The 13,979-nt window shown below is 40.1% G+C and overlaps 1 protein-coding gene across 11 annotated transcripts in view; it reads left to right on the forward strand.

The window, feature by feature from the left end:
* The window catches only part of ZCCHC17 (zinc finger, CCHC domain containing 17), a 77,723-nt gene that overhangs the window by 42,650 nt on the left and 21,094 nt on the right, over window positions 1–13,979 (forward strand). For 10 of the 11 annotated variants that reach the window (XM_011974003.1, XM_011974006.1, XM_011974002.1 and 7 more), the window contains 2 exons: window positions 5,581–5,681; window positions 7,365–7,456. In XM_011974003.1, coding sequence (XP_011829393.1) covers window positions 5,581–5,681; window positions 7,365–7,456 — 193 coding nt within the window. The remainder of the gene's footprint in view (window positions 1–5,580; window positions 5,682–7,364; window positions 7,457–13,979) is intronic. The other variant, XM_011974007.1, reaches the window with a different exon arrangement.

Genomic DNA, 13,979 nt, shown 5'->3' on the forward strand with positions numbered 1-13,979 from the left:
ATCTCGGCTCACTGCAACCTCTGCCTCCCGGGTTCAGGCAATTCTCCTGCCTCAGCCTCCCAAATAGCTGGGACTACAGGTGCCCGCCACCATGCCCAGCTAATTTTTGTATTCTTAGTAGAGATGAGGTTTCACCATGTTGGGCAGGATGGTCTCGATCTCTTGACCTCGTGATCTGCCTGCCTCAGCCTCTCAAAGCGCTAGGATTACAAGTGTGAGCCACGACGCCCAGCTGAGATGGAATTTTTTTTTTTTTTTTTTTGAGGAAGTGAGCGTCCACTAAACCTTCATGGACAAAAAAAGTATCTCAAGATAGTTGTCTCCCTTTTGTTCTGATTCCATGTGGAAGCAATTTCTGATCACTAATGTAATTGTTCAGGTATTTAATACTGAAGGCAGCAGCTGGTTTACCTAGATGAGAACTGAGAACCTTCCAGGTATAAGGAAACTATATCTTGTATTGTAAATTAATAAGCTGGTATGTGTCTCTCTCTGAACCAGTTACTAAACTGACAATCTAGTTAATGTATTTTAGTATATAAGCATCTGCATGCTAAAGACTCCTGCACTTATATCTACAGTTCATACCCTTCCCCTGAGCTACAGACTTGGATATGCAACTGCCTACCTGACATTTGCATTCAAGATCGAGGGCGAGGGCTAGACTGTGTCTTTTGTTTAATTCTGTATAAAGCTGTATAAGCTAAGGCCTTTTGGTAATAAGCCATTAATGTCTCATCTTTAATAATCCTGTACCCTGTTGTAACTATTTTTATGTTTCCTTTTGGTCTATGTCCATATGAGACATAGTTTCACATTATTTCATAGTGTATATATTATTTAATTATAATTTTTATGGTCGGAAATAATGCATGCTCACCATAGAAAAATAGAGGGAAAAAAATACAACAGAAAATGATCATTATGTGCTATTACTACCGTATGGAGATAGGCACTGTTAACATTTTGGTGTATTTCTCTTTTTTTTTTTTTTTTTGAGATGGAGTCTTGCTTTGTCACCCACGCTGGAGTGTAGTAGCATGATCCTGGGTTCAAGTTATTCTCCTGCCTTAGCCTCCCAAGTAGCTGAGACTACAGGTGCCTGCCACCACACCTGGCTAATTTTTGTATTTTTGGTAGAGGTGGGGTTTCACCATGTTGGCCAGGCTGGTCACTCCTGACCTCAAGTGATCTGCCTGGCTCAGCCTCCGAAAGTGCTGGGATCACAAGCATGAGCCACCATGCCTGGCCAACATTTTGGTGTATTTCTGTGTATTTACATATGTGTACACAATTTAATATGTTGAGATTAAGATTATACTGTATATTTAAAATTTGTAGTTTTTTGCACGTAATGGACCTTAAACATTTCCCCATTAAAAAAATATTTTCTATAAACATTTAATAGCTTTATTCTGTCATTCAGATGTACCACATAATCGTTTTAAGTTGTTTCCAGTTTTTCACTGTTAGTGCTTCTAGACTTGTCATGTTTATCCAGGAGACAGCTACCAGTACCAAAAATAAAATAAGTAAAATAAAATAAAAAATAAAATAATAAAGTAGAATAAAAAAATAAAATGCCGGGCGCAGTGGCTCATGCCTGTAATCCCAGCACTTTAGGAGGCCGAGATGGATGGATCATGAGGTCAGGAATACAAGACCAGCCTGACCAACACAGTGAAACCCCATCTCTACTAAAAATACAAAAAATTAACCAGGTGTGGTGACAGGCACCTGTAATCCCAGCTACTCGGGAGGCTGAGGCAGGAGAATCACTTGAACCCCGGGGGGGTGGAGGTTGCAGTGAGCAGAGATTGCGCCATTGCACTCCAGCCTGGGCGACAGAGTGAGACTCCATCTCAAAAAGATAAATAATAAAATAAAATACATATGTATGTGTGTATGTGTGTGTATATATATAGTTTACTCTCACTAACTTACATGTACTCTGAACACCCATGAAAATTCAGTTGTAGCATAAAACACATTTATAGCATAAAAGAGCAAAATATTTCAAATTAACTTGCTTAAACTACTTAAAGACAAAGTTCATTTGAAATGTTTCGTCATTTTTTCACTGGTTATGTGAAAAACCACATAACATACATACACATACATACACACTTTGGAATCAAGTGAGAGAAGGACAAGTTTTGATGCCATTATTTCTGTGTGGTACTCCAGTAAATAGACTTTCTGTTTTAGGGAAGAAGGATAATGTTCCCTCAAGTATATTAGGTTCAACATTAATTTGCTTCATAACTTTCATTAGCAATAGAGGAAAAAGATGAATTTTAACCAGTAGAGGACGGTTGCAGCCCAAAACAAGTCAAGGTGAAGGGTTTCCCCTTTATGGGATCTGAATTTCCTCTTCAAACTTTAAAATTAGGCTAGTCAGCTCATTACATCATAGGGGAAAAAAAGTAAAAACCCCATTTGCATGAATTTCACCCAATTTGGAGATTATGTGTTGATCTAAAATTAAAAACATAATGTATATAAAACGTTTTAGAGGCCCCAGAATTGTTTAGATAGGTAGGCTATCAACCTCCAGAATCAGCTTATATAGGTATGAGAGATGTAGTGATGATGGATAGAGAAAGTAGTGGCTCCCAGGAGGAGCTCTAAACAGAAAGGGCAGGTACTTTGAGTTGCAGGCATGTGCAGGCATCCATGTGCATCTCCGTCTTTCTTTCTTCTCTCTCTCTCTCTCTCTCTCTCTCTCTCTGTGTATATGTGTGTGTGTGTGTGTGTGTGTGTGTGTGTGTGTGTGAAAGAGAGAGTGGGAGAATGAGAATGGAGGTGGGTAAATTTCCCAAGCAACTTTAGGGAGGGCAGTTATTTCAGACAGGATAACTGATTTGTATTCATTCAGAGTAATTATTTATGTTAATTTTCTCCAGAATTGAAGTAATCCTCTTCATTATTTCTTATCAAAAATAAATGAAAAGATTAACATAATACTATAACCATTGTTAGCATTTCAAGCCATTTCTTTCTAATTTTTAAAATGTTTTTAAAGCATTTGTAATCATACTGTATAATTTTGCATTATACTTTTGTTATTTAGCATGGGAAAATGCTAGATATCTACAGTACTTGATACATAATAGGCACTCAATAAATATTTACTAAAGAAAGAATTATTGACTTGTTTAAATATCTTTTGAATGGACCATCAAGCGACTATACCATAATTGACCTAATTGTTACCCTTTTGTTGGAAATTGGGTTGTTTCTAAATTTTCCTGTCTTAAAAATACTTTGCATATTTTGATGTATATCACTTTTCCTGAAGCATATAGTTTTTCCTATGTATAAAGTTATTTTCTTAGGACAGGTTCCCAGAAGCAATTAGGGGTCAAATAAAGTATTAGAACTCTTGGTTGCAAGGGGCAGAAACTTAATTGGGAAACATTTTGACCAATCTTGTCAGAGACTTCCAGGATAAATCTCAGTTAGGTTTCTCAATTGTGTTTCTGCCCCTTGCATCTCTTTCCTCTATTACTGAGACTTCAGCCTTTGCTTTATTGGTTGCTCAGTTTACACTCCCAGGGCTTTGTTTCTTGTTTACCAGTGCTCTTCTTTGCTTTTCTCTGGCAGACTCTTGCCATCTGGTGGTAAAGATTGGCATTGGCAACTTTTTGTAGTTTATAATCCTGATTTGTGTATGTAAAATGTAATAAGCAAGGTGGTTCTCCCAAGCAGAGGATTTTGGACAGACAGGAAAAGGATATCTGCTATAAGTGTTTTATTAAATGTTTTTAAATTATTATTTGATTTGATTTATTTTTGAGACAGAGTCTTGCCCTGTCACCTAGGCTGGAGTGCAATGGCATCATCACAGCTTACTGTAGCCTTGACTTCCTGGGCTCAAGCCATCCTCCCACCTCAGCCTCCTGAGTATCTAGAACTACAAGCATGCACCACCACATCCTATTAATTTTTCTGTAATTTTTGTAGAGATGGGGTCTCACTATATTGCCCAGCCTAGTCTTGAATACCTGGGCTCAAGCAATCCTCCCAAAGTGCTGGGATTACAGGCCTGAGCTTCCATGCCCAGCAATTATTTGATTTTAAATTATTTTTATTAAATGTGTAATAGTTTATGAGTATTTTATCATTCTTGATAGCCATTGATAGTGACTTCCAAAAGTTTATTCTAGCCTTAGTAATAGTTCTTATTTTACTATCCTTTCAGCACATTGAATATTATTTTCTGAATATTTTGCTAATTTAATGGATTAAAAATAGTAGCATGCTTATATTTCCTTTTTTAACTTAATGTCTATCATAATTATTTTTTGTAATTAATTTAAATGGCTGTTTACTCTTTTATTCAACAGATTTACCATGTTTGCCATGCTATTTTCCACTTATTATTCATTAGGCTTGTTTTATGATTCTTACATATTTTTTAACCTCTGTAGGTAATAATACTGCAAGGTAGGTAGGTAGGTAGGTATGTATGTATGTATGTATGTATGTATTTATTTGTGAGACAGGGGTCTTGCTCTGTCACCCAGGCTGGAGTGCAGTGGCGCAATCTCAGCTCACTGCAACCTCTGCCTCCTGGGCTCAAGCAGTCCTCCCACCTCAACCTCTTGAGTAGCTGGGATCACAGGTTTGCACCACCACGGCCAGGTAATTTTTGTATTTTGGGTAAAATGGGACTTTACCATGTTGCCCAGGCTAGACTGCAAGTTATTTCAGCTCTGTCAATTTTTTGGCTCTTTTGAGTTTTTCCTTTGGAGAAAAATTCTATTGACGATATTCTTGCATCAAAGATGTAAACATCTTTATCTTTTTACTTTCAAATAATTTTACCAGCTTACATTTCTATCAGTATTGTGTAACTACAGTTATTTTATCACATCTTTACTAATATGGAGCATTAAATTTTTTTAATTTTTTGTTTATTTTTAAAATAAGATTTATAATATTTAAAAAATAGAGATAGGGTCTCGTTATGTTGACCAGGCTGGTCTCAAACTCCTTACCTCAAGGTATTCTCCCATCTTGGCCTCGCAAAGTGTTGGGATTACAGGCATGAGCCACTGCGCCCAGCCTATTTTATTTACTTATTTTTTTCAGCCAAGGTCTTGCTCTGTCACCTGGGCTGGAGTGCAGTGGCACAGTTGCAGCTCACTGCAGTTTCAACCTCCTGGGCTCATGCGATCCTCCCATCTCAGCCTCCTGAGTAGCTGGAGCTACAGGCATGTGCCACCATACCCAGCCAGGTGTTTTTTTTTTTTTTTTTTTTTTTTTTTTTGTAGAGACTGGGTTTTGCCGTGTTGCCCAGGCTGGTCTTGAACTCCTGAGCTCAGCCTCCCAAAGTGCTGTGATTACAGGCATGAGCCACTGTGCCCAGCCACTTTGAGCATTATCTTAATAATGTTTGTTGGTTGATTGGGTTTTATAAAAAGCAGTGTCAATGTGCAGTTTTAAGTTTCACACTTTTCAGTGAAAAATTTCATTTTCCACTTGCATTCCCCAACTCTTACCTTCTTACCCAGTTTAGAGTATAAATACCAGATGTGCCCTCTGCTTTATGTTATTTCTTCTTCTTGTGCCCAGGTCTGGTCCATCGAACTCATATGTCATCCTGTCGGGTGGATAAGCCCTCTGAGATAGTAGATGTTGGAGATAAAGTGTGGGTGAAGCTTATTGGCCGAGAGGTAAAGTTCTGTGCGGCTCCCATGTGGTTAGAAAGGTTTAGGAAGAGCTGGGATTTTTGTATTTTATGATAGTGAGTGTGTAAATTTTGTTAATTGTGGCTGATAATCTTATTTTTAAATCCTGCCACTAGAATCTATTTGGAATTCAAACTTTCTGGCAGACTGTCCTGCAAACTCAGAAGGAATGATATGAGCTATAAAAGTGTGGTGCAGTAAGTGCATATTTGTAAAACTTCCCTCCCTGAAGTTTACCCAGAGGGTGGGCAGGAGGAGAAAAAAAAGAACCAAAAAGAGAGAAGGAAATTTGATCTATGGGACAAGTGTTTATAACAAACTTCAAAGAATACCTGCCAGATACACTTCAATTTGGGACAAAACAAAAAACGCAGATAGTTTACAGTCATTTTCCCTAATATCTGGCACCATTCAATGTGCAGCAAGTGAAAAAAATCTGAAGGACCCTGTTACTCACTTGAGGGTATGAGGGCTGTGGGTGTGGGCAGACCACAGGAGAAGTAAGAGTATACACTGAGTCCTGTTCTTCTACCAGAGCAAGGCATGGGAGATAGGCATGAAAGAGCTATTATTCAATAATAATTAAGTGCTTAATATGTGCTAGGTTTGGGAGATATAAGAGCGAACCAGACATAAATGATCCCAGCTATTATGGAGCTTATATAGAATATAAGTAGAAGACACAATTTTTCTTTCTTTTTTGATACAGGGTCTCTCTTTGTCACCCAGGCTGGAGTAGAGTGGCGCCATCACGGCTCACTGCAACCTCAGCCTCCTGGGCTCAACTGATCCTCCCACCTCAGCCTCCTGAGTATCTGGGACTACAGGCACACACCACTAAACCTGGCTTTTTTTTTTTTTTTTTAATTTTTTTTCAAGACGGGATCTCACTGTGTTACTACCCAGGCTGGTTCAAACTCCTGGGCTCAAGTGATCCTCCTGCCTTTGCCTCCCAAAGTGCTGGAATTGCAGGCATGAATTTCCATGCCTGGCCGAGACAAATATACATAAAATAATTGTAAGTTATATTAAGTGCTATATTGGATTCAAACACTATTGCAGGAAGATTTCTAGTTGTCAGGAAAGGACTCTTTGAGGAGATAGTATATGAGCTGAGACCTTAAAGAAAAGGAACTAGTCATGGAAGACTTGGGATAGGAACATTTCAGGCAGAGAGAATAACTGATGCAAAGACCCTGAAGTGAAGAAATGCTTCATTTGCTGTGGGAAGCAAAAGAAGACCAATGTGACAAATGTCTTCATGCTTAAAGAAGCTCTAGACCAAGTCCAGAAGAAGATCTAGTCTCCTGAAATGTTCAAAAACCTATTCTGGACTTAGGGATCTCTGAACAAATCACTATGCTGAACTTACCTGGAGGAAAAGCTTTTATTTTCTGCCTGGTTACTTCCACAGGCCTTGGATTTTTTGAGCTACCATTTTTGTCTTTCCCCAGAGGGAGAGGAATGAGATTAAGACTGTTTCCTAAAATTCTTCTGCCATAGGGTCTACCTGTTATGCTTATTTGTATCCGCAGTGTTCCTCGCACAGTACCTGGTCCATTAAAGAAGCTCAATATTATGATGATGAAAACATTGACTCTTAGTTTTAGACTGGCCATCTAAATGATGTATCTGAAGTTTTTGGTGACTTTCTTTCGTCTCTTTCAGATGAAAAATGATAGGATAAAAGTATCCCTCTCCATGAAAGTTGTCAACCAAGGGACTGGGAAAGACCTTGATCCCAACAATGTTATCATTGAGTAAGTAAAAGGTTTGGAAAGGTGAAAATTCTTCTGCCTCCCAAAGCATAAAATGCTTTAGTAAATCAGACTGAACTGGTAACTCTACCATTTATGGACTTTGTGATATTGATGAGTTACATAACCTTTGCAATCTTTGGGTTTTAGAAATGTAAAATGAAGTTAGACCAGGCACGGTGGCTCACGCCTGTAATCCCAACACTTTGGGAAGCTGAGGCAGGCGGATCACCTGAGAGGTCAGGAGTTTGAGACCAGCCTGGCCAACATGGCAAAACCCCGTCTCTACTAAAAATACAAAATTAGAAATTTGCTGGGTGTGGTAGTGTGCACCTCTAGTCCCAGCTACTCGGGAGACTGAGGCATGCATGAGAATCTCTTGAACCCAGGAGGCAGAGGTTGCAGTGAGCTGAGATCGTGCCACTGCACTCCAGCCTGGGTGACAGAGTAAGACTCAGTCTCAAAAAATAAAATAATAAAATAAAAATAAAATAGTTAACACCTTGCTGCATAGCGTTCTAAGATGAAATGCTAACATACCAAACTCCTGGCATTGGAGTGCTCCATTAATGGTTTTGTTTCCTTTCCCTTAATCTCTTTCTGTTTCTGCCGTTTAACAAGTTAGCTAATAAGCATTCATGAAGAACTATTGTTTACCTGTCTCCCAGTGATTTCTGCATTGGGGTTACGTGGGTCTCTTCCATATAGAGACCATGTGTAAGGGTAGAGTAATCCAGGAGCAACTCCAGCAGGGTTTAGACTCCCATATCTTGGGATACACTGTGCTCTGAAAACAACATCTTACTTTCATTGGCTCTTCTTACCTTTCATTTAGGAATGGGAAATTATCTATGTAGGATAACATCTGGCAATACAAGGAATTTTCTGTCTGTCTCAAGTCTTTCTTGAATTTCTTTTCTTTTCTTTTCTTTTTTTTTGAGACGGGGTCGCCCAGGTTGGAGTGCAGTGCCGTGATCACAGCTCACTGCAACCTTGACCTCCCGAGCCTAAGCTATCCTCCCACCTCAGCCTACCGAGTAGCTGGGACTACAGGCATGTGCAACCACGCCTGGCTAATTTTGTATTTTTAGTAGAGACCGGGTTTCTCCACATTGGTCAGACTGATCTTGAACTCCTCACCTTAGGTGATCTGCCTGTCTCAGCCTCCCAAAGTGCTGGGATTACAGGCGGGAGCCACCACCACTGTTGGAGGGTTTATTAACTGTTTTTAGTGTTTTAGAAAGCTATCCAAAATTGTGTGTGTATCCTCAGGTTAACCATGCTGTTATTTTGTTGCTTTTGATGATAAAATATCACATTGTTTGTCTTATGTTAATTAGGTACTCTCAATGGCAATTATGTCATTGATGAATTTAAAAGACAAGAAAAATGATAGAACGTTATTTGAGTGGGATCTTATTGGTGAAAAGTTTGGAAAGTCTTATGTTTACAGTTCTGAGCAAAATCACTTTGAATTTGAAGGAATCTTATCTGGAAGTAAGGGAAATGATATTGAATACATATGGCAGTGCCAGGCATTTTATGTACATTCTTGTGTACATAACAACCTGCAAAGTGGACATTATCTCCATTTTACCTTGTATTCCTACTTTATAGCTTAGTGCCTGGTGATAAGTAACTTACCTGTGGATGCATAGCAAATTATCAGGGACTCTCTGACCTTAAAGCTAATGCCCTTTTCACCACATAATGCTTCTCACTCTTGCGTGTGACTTACAGAACTTTTCATATTTCTGTAGGTTGCTAAATACTAACATGTTTGTAAGACTGATTACTGACACAACACTGTCAGTAATAGTAGAAATCTTTTATAACTCAGAGTGCAGAAGTGTTTAAATCTGGCTGTGGTTCAAGTTAGTGTTTGGAAAAGAAAAAAGAAAAAATTCTGATGATTGCATTGTAATAAATTGCTTCTGCTCGAAAGAATCCGATGCTATACAGACTCATTAAAAAGTAGTGAAATTTCCCAAAGCCACCCTTACAATGATAAAATATAGAACATGTAAGATAAAAGAGCTAACCCTGTTTCTCAGAAAAAGGGTAGGGAAGGGAAAGGGCTCCCTAGTTTTGGGCTGTCTCTGTGTAAAACTATTTTTACTGACAATCAAGTGGCTGAAACAGTAACTTTTGTTGTAAATTATGTCTATAGCTGCATCCAGGAAAGAAGCATGACATAATGGAATGATTAGAGGATTTAGAGCTAGACTTGAATCAGAAAGAGTACTAGTTCTGCTCCAAACTAGTATATGACTTGGAGCAGATTAGTCTCTCTGAATCTTAGCTTCTTTACTATAAAAAGGAGATAGTAACATATATCTCAGGAATGCTTGAGTGATTTAAGTAAAATCTTATTTGTAAGGAGCCAGCTTCATGTCTAGTCTATGGTAGACATTTATGTAGCTACTTGTAGTTATTTTAAATGCCGCTCTGTTTTTTCCTCTAATATCTGAGATTATAGCACCTTTTCTTTTTTCCTCATACTATGGTGTGCAGAACTACACCTTTGCTTTTGAAAGAATGTGTAAGACCCACAAAAACAGAGACCATGACTTGTCTGCCGTCATGCCTGATGTATAGCATTCGTAGTATTCATTTAGTTTTTTTGAGATGGAGCTTGCCCTGTCACCCAGGCTGGAGCATAGTGGTACAGTCTTGGCTCACTGGAACCTCTGCCTCCTGGGTTCAAGCAATTCTCATGCCTCAGCCTCCAGAGTAGCTGGGATTACAGGCGTCGACCACCATGCCTGGCTAATTTTTGGATTTTTAGTAGAGACGGGGTTTCACCATGTTGACCAGGCAGGTGTCAAACTCCTGACCTCAAGTGATCCCCCGCCTCGGCCTCCCAAAGTTCCGGGATTACAGGCATGAGCCACTGCTGCCTGGCCCTAGTTAGTACCTTCATTTACTCATTTATTCAACAAATATAAGGCAACATGTAATAAATACTAAAAGAGTAGTTTAAAGCAGTGGTCCCCAACCTTTTTGTCACCAAGGACTAGTTTTGTAGAAGACAATTTTTCCATGGATTGGGGGCTGGAATGGTTTTGGGATGAAACTGTTCCACCTTAGATCATCAGGCATTAAATTCTCATAGGGAGTTCACAACCTGGATCCCTCACATGTGCAGGTCACAATAGGGTTTGCAATCCTATGAGAATCTAATGCTGCCGCTGAGCTGATAGGAGGCGGAGCTCGGGTGGTAATGCTCCTTCACCTGCTGCTCATCTCCTGCTGTGCAGCTTGGTTCCTAACAGGCTGTGGACCAATAGCAGTCTGTGGCCTGGGGATTAGGGACTCCGTGTTTAAAGAAAGGGTTCTAGGAATTCACTTGAAGAGGAATAGTTTACTTCAGGCCTTCATGGTCAGAGAGTAGGTGGTATTTGAGCTAGGTTTTGAAAAACAGATAAGATCTTGTCAGACAGCAGGGGAAGGAATGGTATTTCAGGCGAAAGAAATGGTTTGAGGAAAGGAATGAGGCAGGAAAGCACATAGTACATTTGGGAACGTTGTTTAAGGAAAGAAGAAGATATGGTCAAGTACTAGAATGGAAGACTTGAAAGATAAGTTAGGGTCACATTGTGGAGAGCCATGAATATCAGTTAAAGAATATGAATTTTTATTTATTTATTTTTTGAGATGGACTCTCGCTCTGTCACCCAGGCTGGAGTGCAGTGGCATCTCTGCTCACTGCAACCTCCACCTCCCAGGTTCAAGCAATTCTCCTGCCTCAGCCTCCTGAGTAGCTGGGATTACAGGCATGTACCACCATGCCCGGCTAATTTTTGTATTTTTAGTAGAGATGGGGTTTCACCATGTTGGCCAGGCTGGTCTTGAACTCCTGGCCTTAAGTGATCCTCCTGCCTTGGCCTCCCAAAGTGCTAGGATTACAGGCATGAGCCAAAGCACCCAGCCCATGAATTTTTTTAAAAAAGCCTTTGAACAGAGAGGCTTGTGGTCAGATTAACCTCCCCAGGAATCCCATTGTCTGGCCTTGCCCTATTATACTCAGTATTCTCATCCTGTCTTCAGCCACACACAGTTTGTTAGCCACCTTTCATTTTTCATAAAAATCTAACTCTTATAGTCATCCCCTCAGGTCCCAAAGTGTTAATGAAATAATCTAATAAGTGACTCTGTAAATGGAAAGGGGCTAAAAGCAGTTTCCAATTAGGCATAGCCCGCAAAGTATAGTCTTTTTCTTTTTTATTATAATCAAGATCAGAATTGAGAGTAGTATAGAATTTTTATTTTTATTTTTATTTTTCAGAGAGGGTCTTTCTTTCCCAGGATGGAGTATAGTGATCATAGCTCACTGCAACCTCAAATTCCTGAGCTCAAGTGATCCTCCTCCCTCAGCCTCCCGAGTAGCTAAGACTATATGTCCGTGCCACCATGCCCCACTGATTTTTTATTTTTTATTTATTTATTTTTTGAGATGGACTCTCGCTCTGTCACTCAGGCTGGAGTGCAGTGGCATCTCTGCTCACTGCAACCTCCAGCTCCCGGGTTCAAGCAATTCTCCTGCCTCAGCCTCCCGAGTAGCTGGGATTACAGGCATGTACCACCATGCCCGGCTAATTTTTGTATTTTTAGTAGAGATAGGGTTTCTCCATGTTGGTCAGGTTGGTCTTGAACTCCTGACTTCAGGTGATCTGCCTGTCTCGGCCTCCCAAAGTGCTGGGATTACAGATGTGAGCCACCACGCCTGGCCTAATTTTTAAATTTTTTGTAGAGATGACATCTTGCTGTGTTGCCCAGGCTGATCTTGAACTCCTGGTCTCAAGTGATACTCCCACCTTGGCCTTACAAATTGCTGAGAGATTATAGGTGTGAGCCACAACTCCTGACCCATAGGGTAGTCTTTAGAAAAAGCACATATGATTTGACTATGTTAAAATTATTCATTTGTATATCTCCCTCCATTGCCAGAGTGTTAGTTCATTCCAGACAAGAATCATGTTTTGTTCTTTTTGGTGTACATACTTACTACTATCACTAGTATTAGCACTGGCACTATCCACTTACTAGCTGTACTGAAAAAATGAGATTAATCTCAGAATCTGTGCTGGGATGGATTGGAGGAAGAAAACTGGAGGCAGGGAGTTATTACTCTAGATGGAACATGATGGGAGCCTAACTAAACTAGAATGATGGCAATGAGGACAAAAAGAGAGACGTGGGTGAGTGGCACATTTGTTGAATTGAGTGTTAAGTGGGAAGTATGATTTGGTTTGTAGTCTGTTAGAAGGCACAGAGTATTGGAATTGATTGTGATGGGAGTTGCTTAAGCTGCAACTCACAGCCACTTGAAACTCATCTCTACACATAAAGATACGTGAAAGCGAAAACCACATTTGTGAGTTGCTTGAGTTATGTTCTCAAGTTTCTGCCTTGGTTTTTGTTACTCAAGCTTCATAATGGTTTTTTGTTGTTGTTGTTTGTTTGCTTGTTTTTGGAGACAGGGTCTCTTGCTCTGTCACCCAGGCTGGAGTACAGTGGTGCAATCTTGGCTCACTGCAACCTCCACCTCCCAGGTTCAAGCAATTCTCCTGCCTCAGCCTCCTGAGTAGCTGGGATTACAGGCACCCGCTAATTTTTTTTTTTTTTTTTTTTTGAGACAGAGTCTCACTCTGTTGCCCAGGCTGGAGTGCAGTGGCATCTCTGCTCACTGCAACCTCCACCTCCCAGGTTCAAGCAATTCTCCTGCCTCAGCCTCCTGAGTAGCTGGGATTACAGGCACCCACCACTGCGCCCAGCTAATTTTTGTATTTTTAGTAGAGATGGGGTTTCACCATGTTGGCCAGGCTGGTCTTGAACTCCTGGCCTTAAGTGATCCTCCTGCCTTGGCCTCCCAAAGTGCTAGGATTACAGGCATGAGCCAAAGCACCCAGCCCATGAATTTTTTTAAAAAAGCCTTTGAACAGAGAGGCTTGTGGTCAGATTAACCTCCCCAGGAATCCCATTGTCTGGCCTTGCCCTATTATACTCAGTATTCTCATCCTGTCTTCAGCCACACACAGTTTGTTAGCCACCTTTCATTTTTCATAAAAATCTAACTCTTATAGTCATCCCCTCAGGTCCCAAAGTGTTAATGAAATAATCTAATAAGTGACTCTGTAAATGGAAAGGGGCTAAAAGCAGTTTCCAATTAGGCATAGCCCGCAAAGTATAGTCTTTTTCTTTTTTATTATAATCAAGATCAGAATTGAGAGTAGTATAGAATTTTTATTTTTATTTTTATTTTTCAGAGAGGGTCTTTCTTTCCCAGGATGGAGTATAGTGATCATAGCTCACTGCAACCTCAAATTCCTGAGCTCAAGTGATCCTCCTCCCTCAGCCTCCCGAGTAGCTAAGACTATATGTCCGTGCCACCATGCCCCACTGATTTTTTATTTTTTATTTTTTTATTTTTTTGAGACAGAGTTTCACTCTTGTTGCCCAGGCTGGAGGTGGTGGCACGATCTCAGCTCACTGCAACCTCCAGCTCCCGGGTTCAAGCAATTCT

Source organism: Mandrillus leucophaeus, unplaced genomic scaffold (genome assembly GCF_000951045.1).
Source record: "Mandrillus leucophaeus isolate KB7577 unplaced genomic scaffold, Mleu.le_1.0 Scaffold141, whole genome shotgun sequence".
NCBI classification, from domain to species: domain Eukaryota; kingdom Metazoa; phylum Chordata; class Mammalia; order Primates; family Cercopithecidae; genus Mandrillus; species Mandrillus leucophaeus.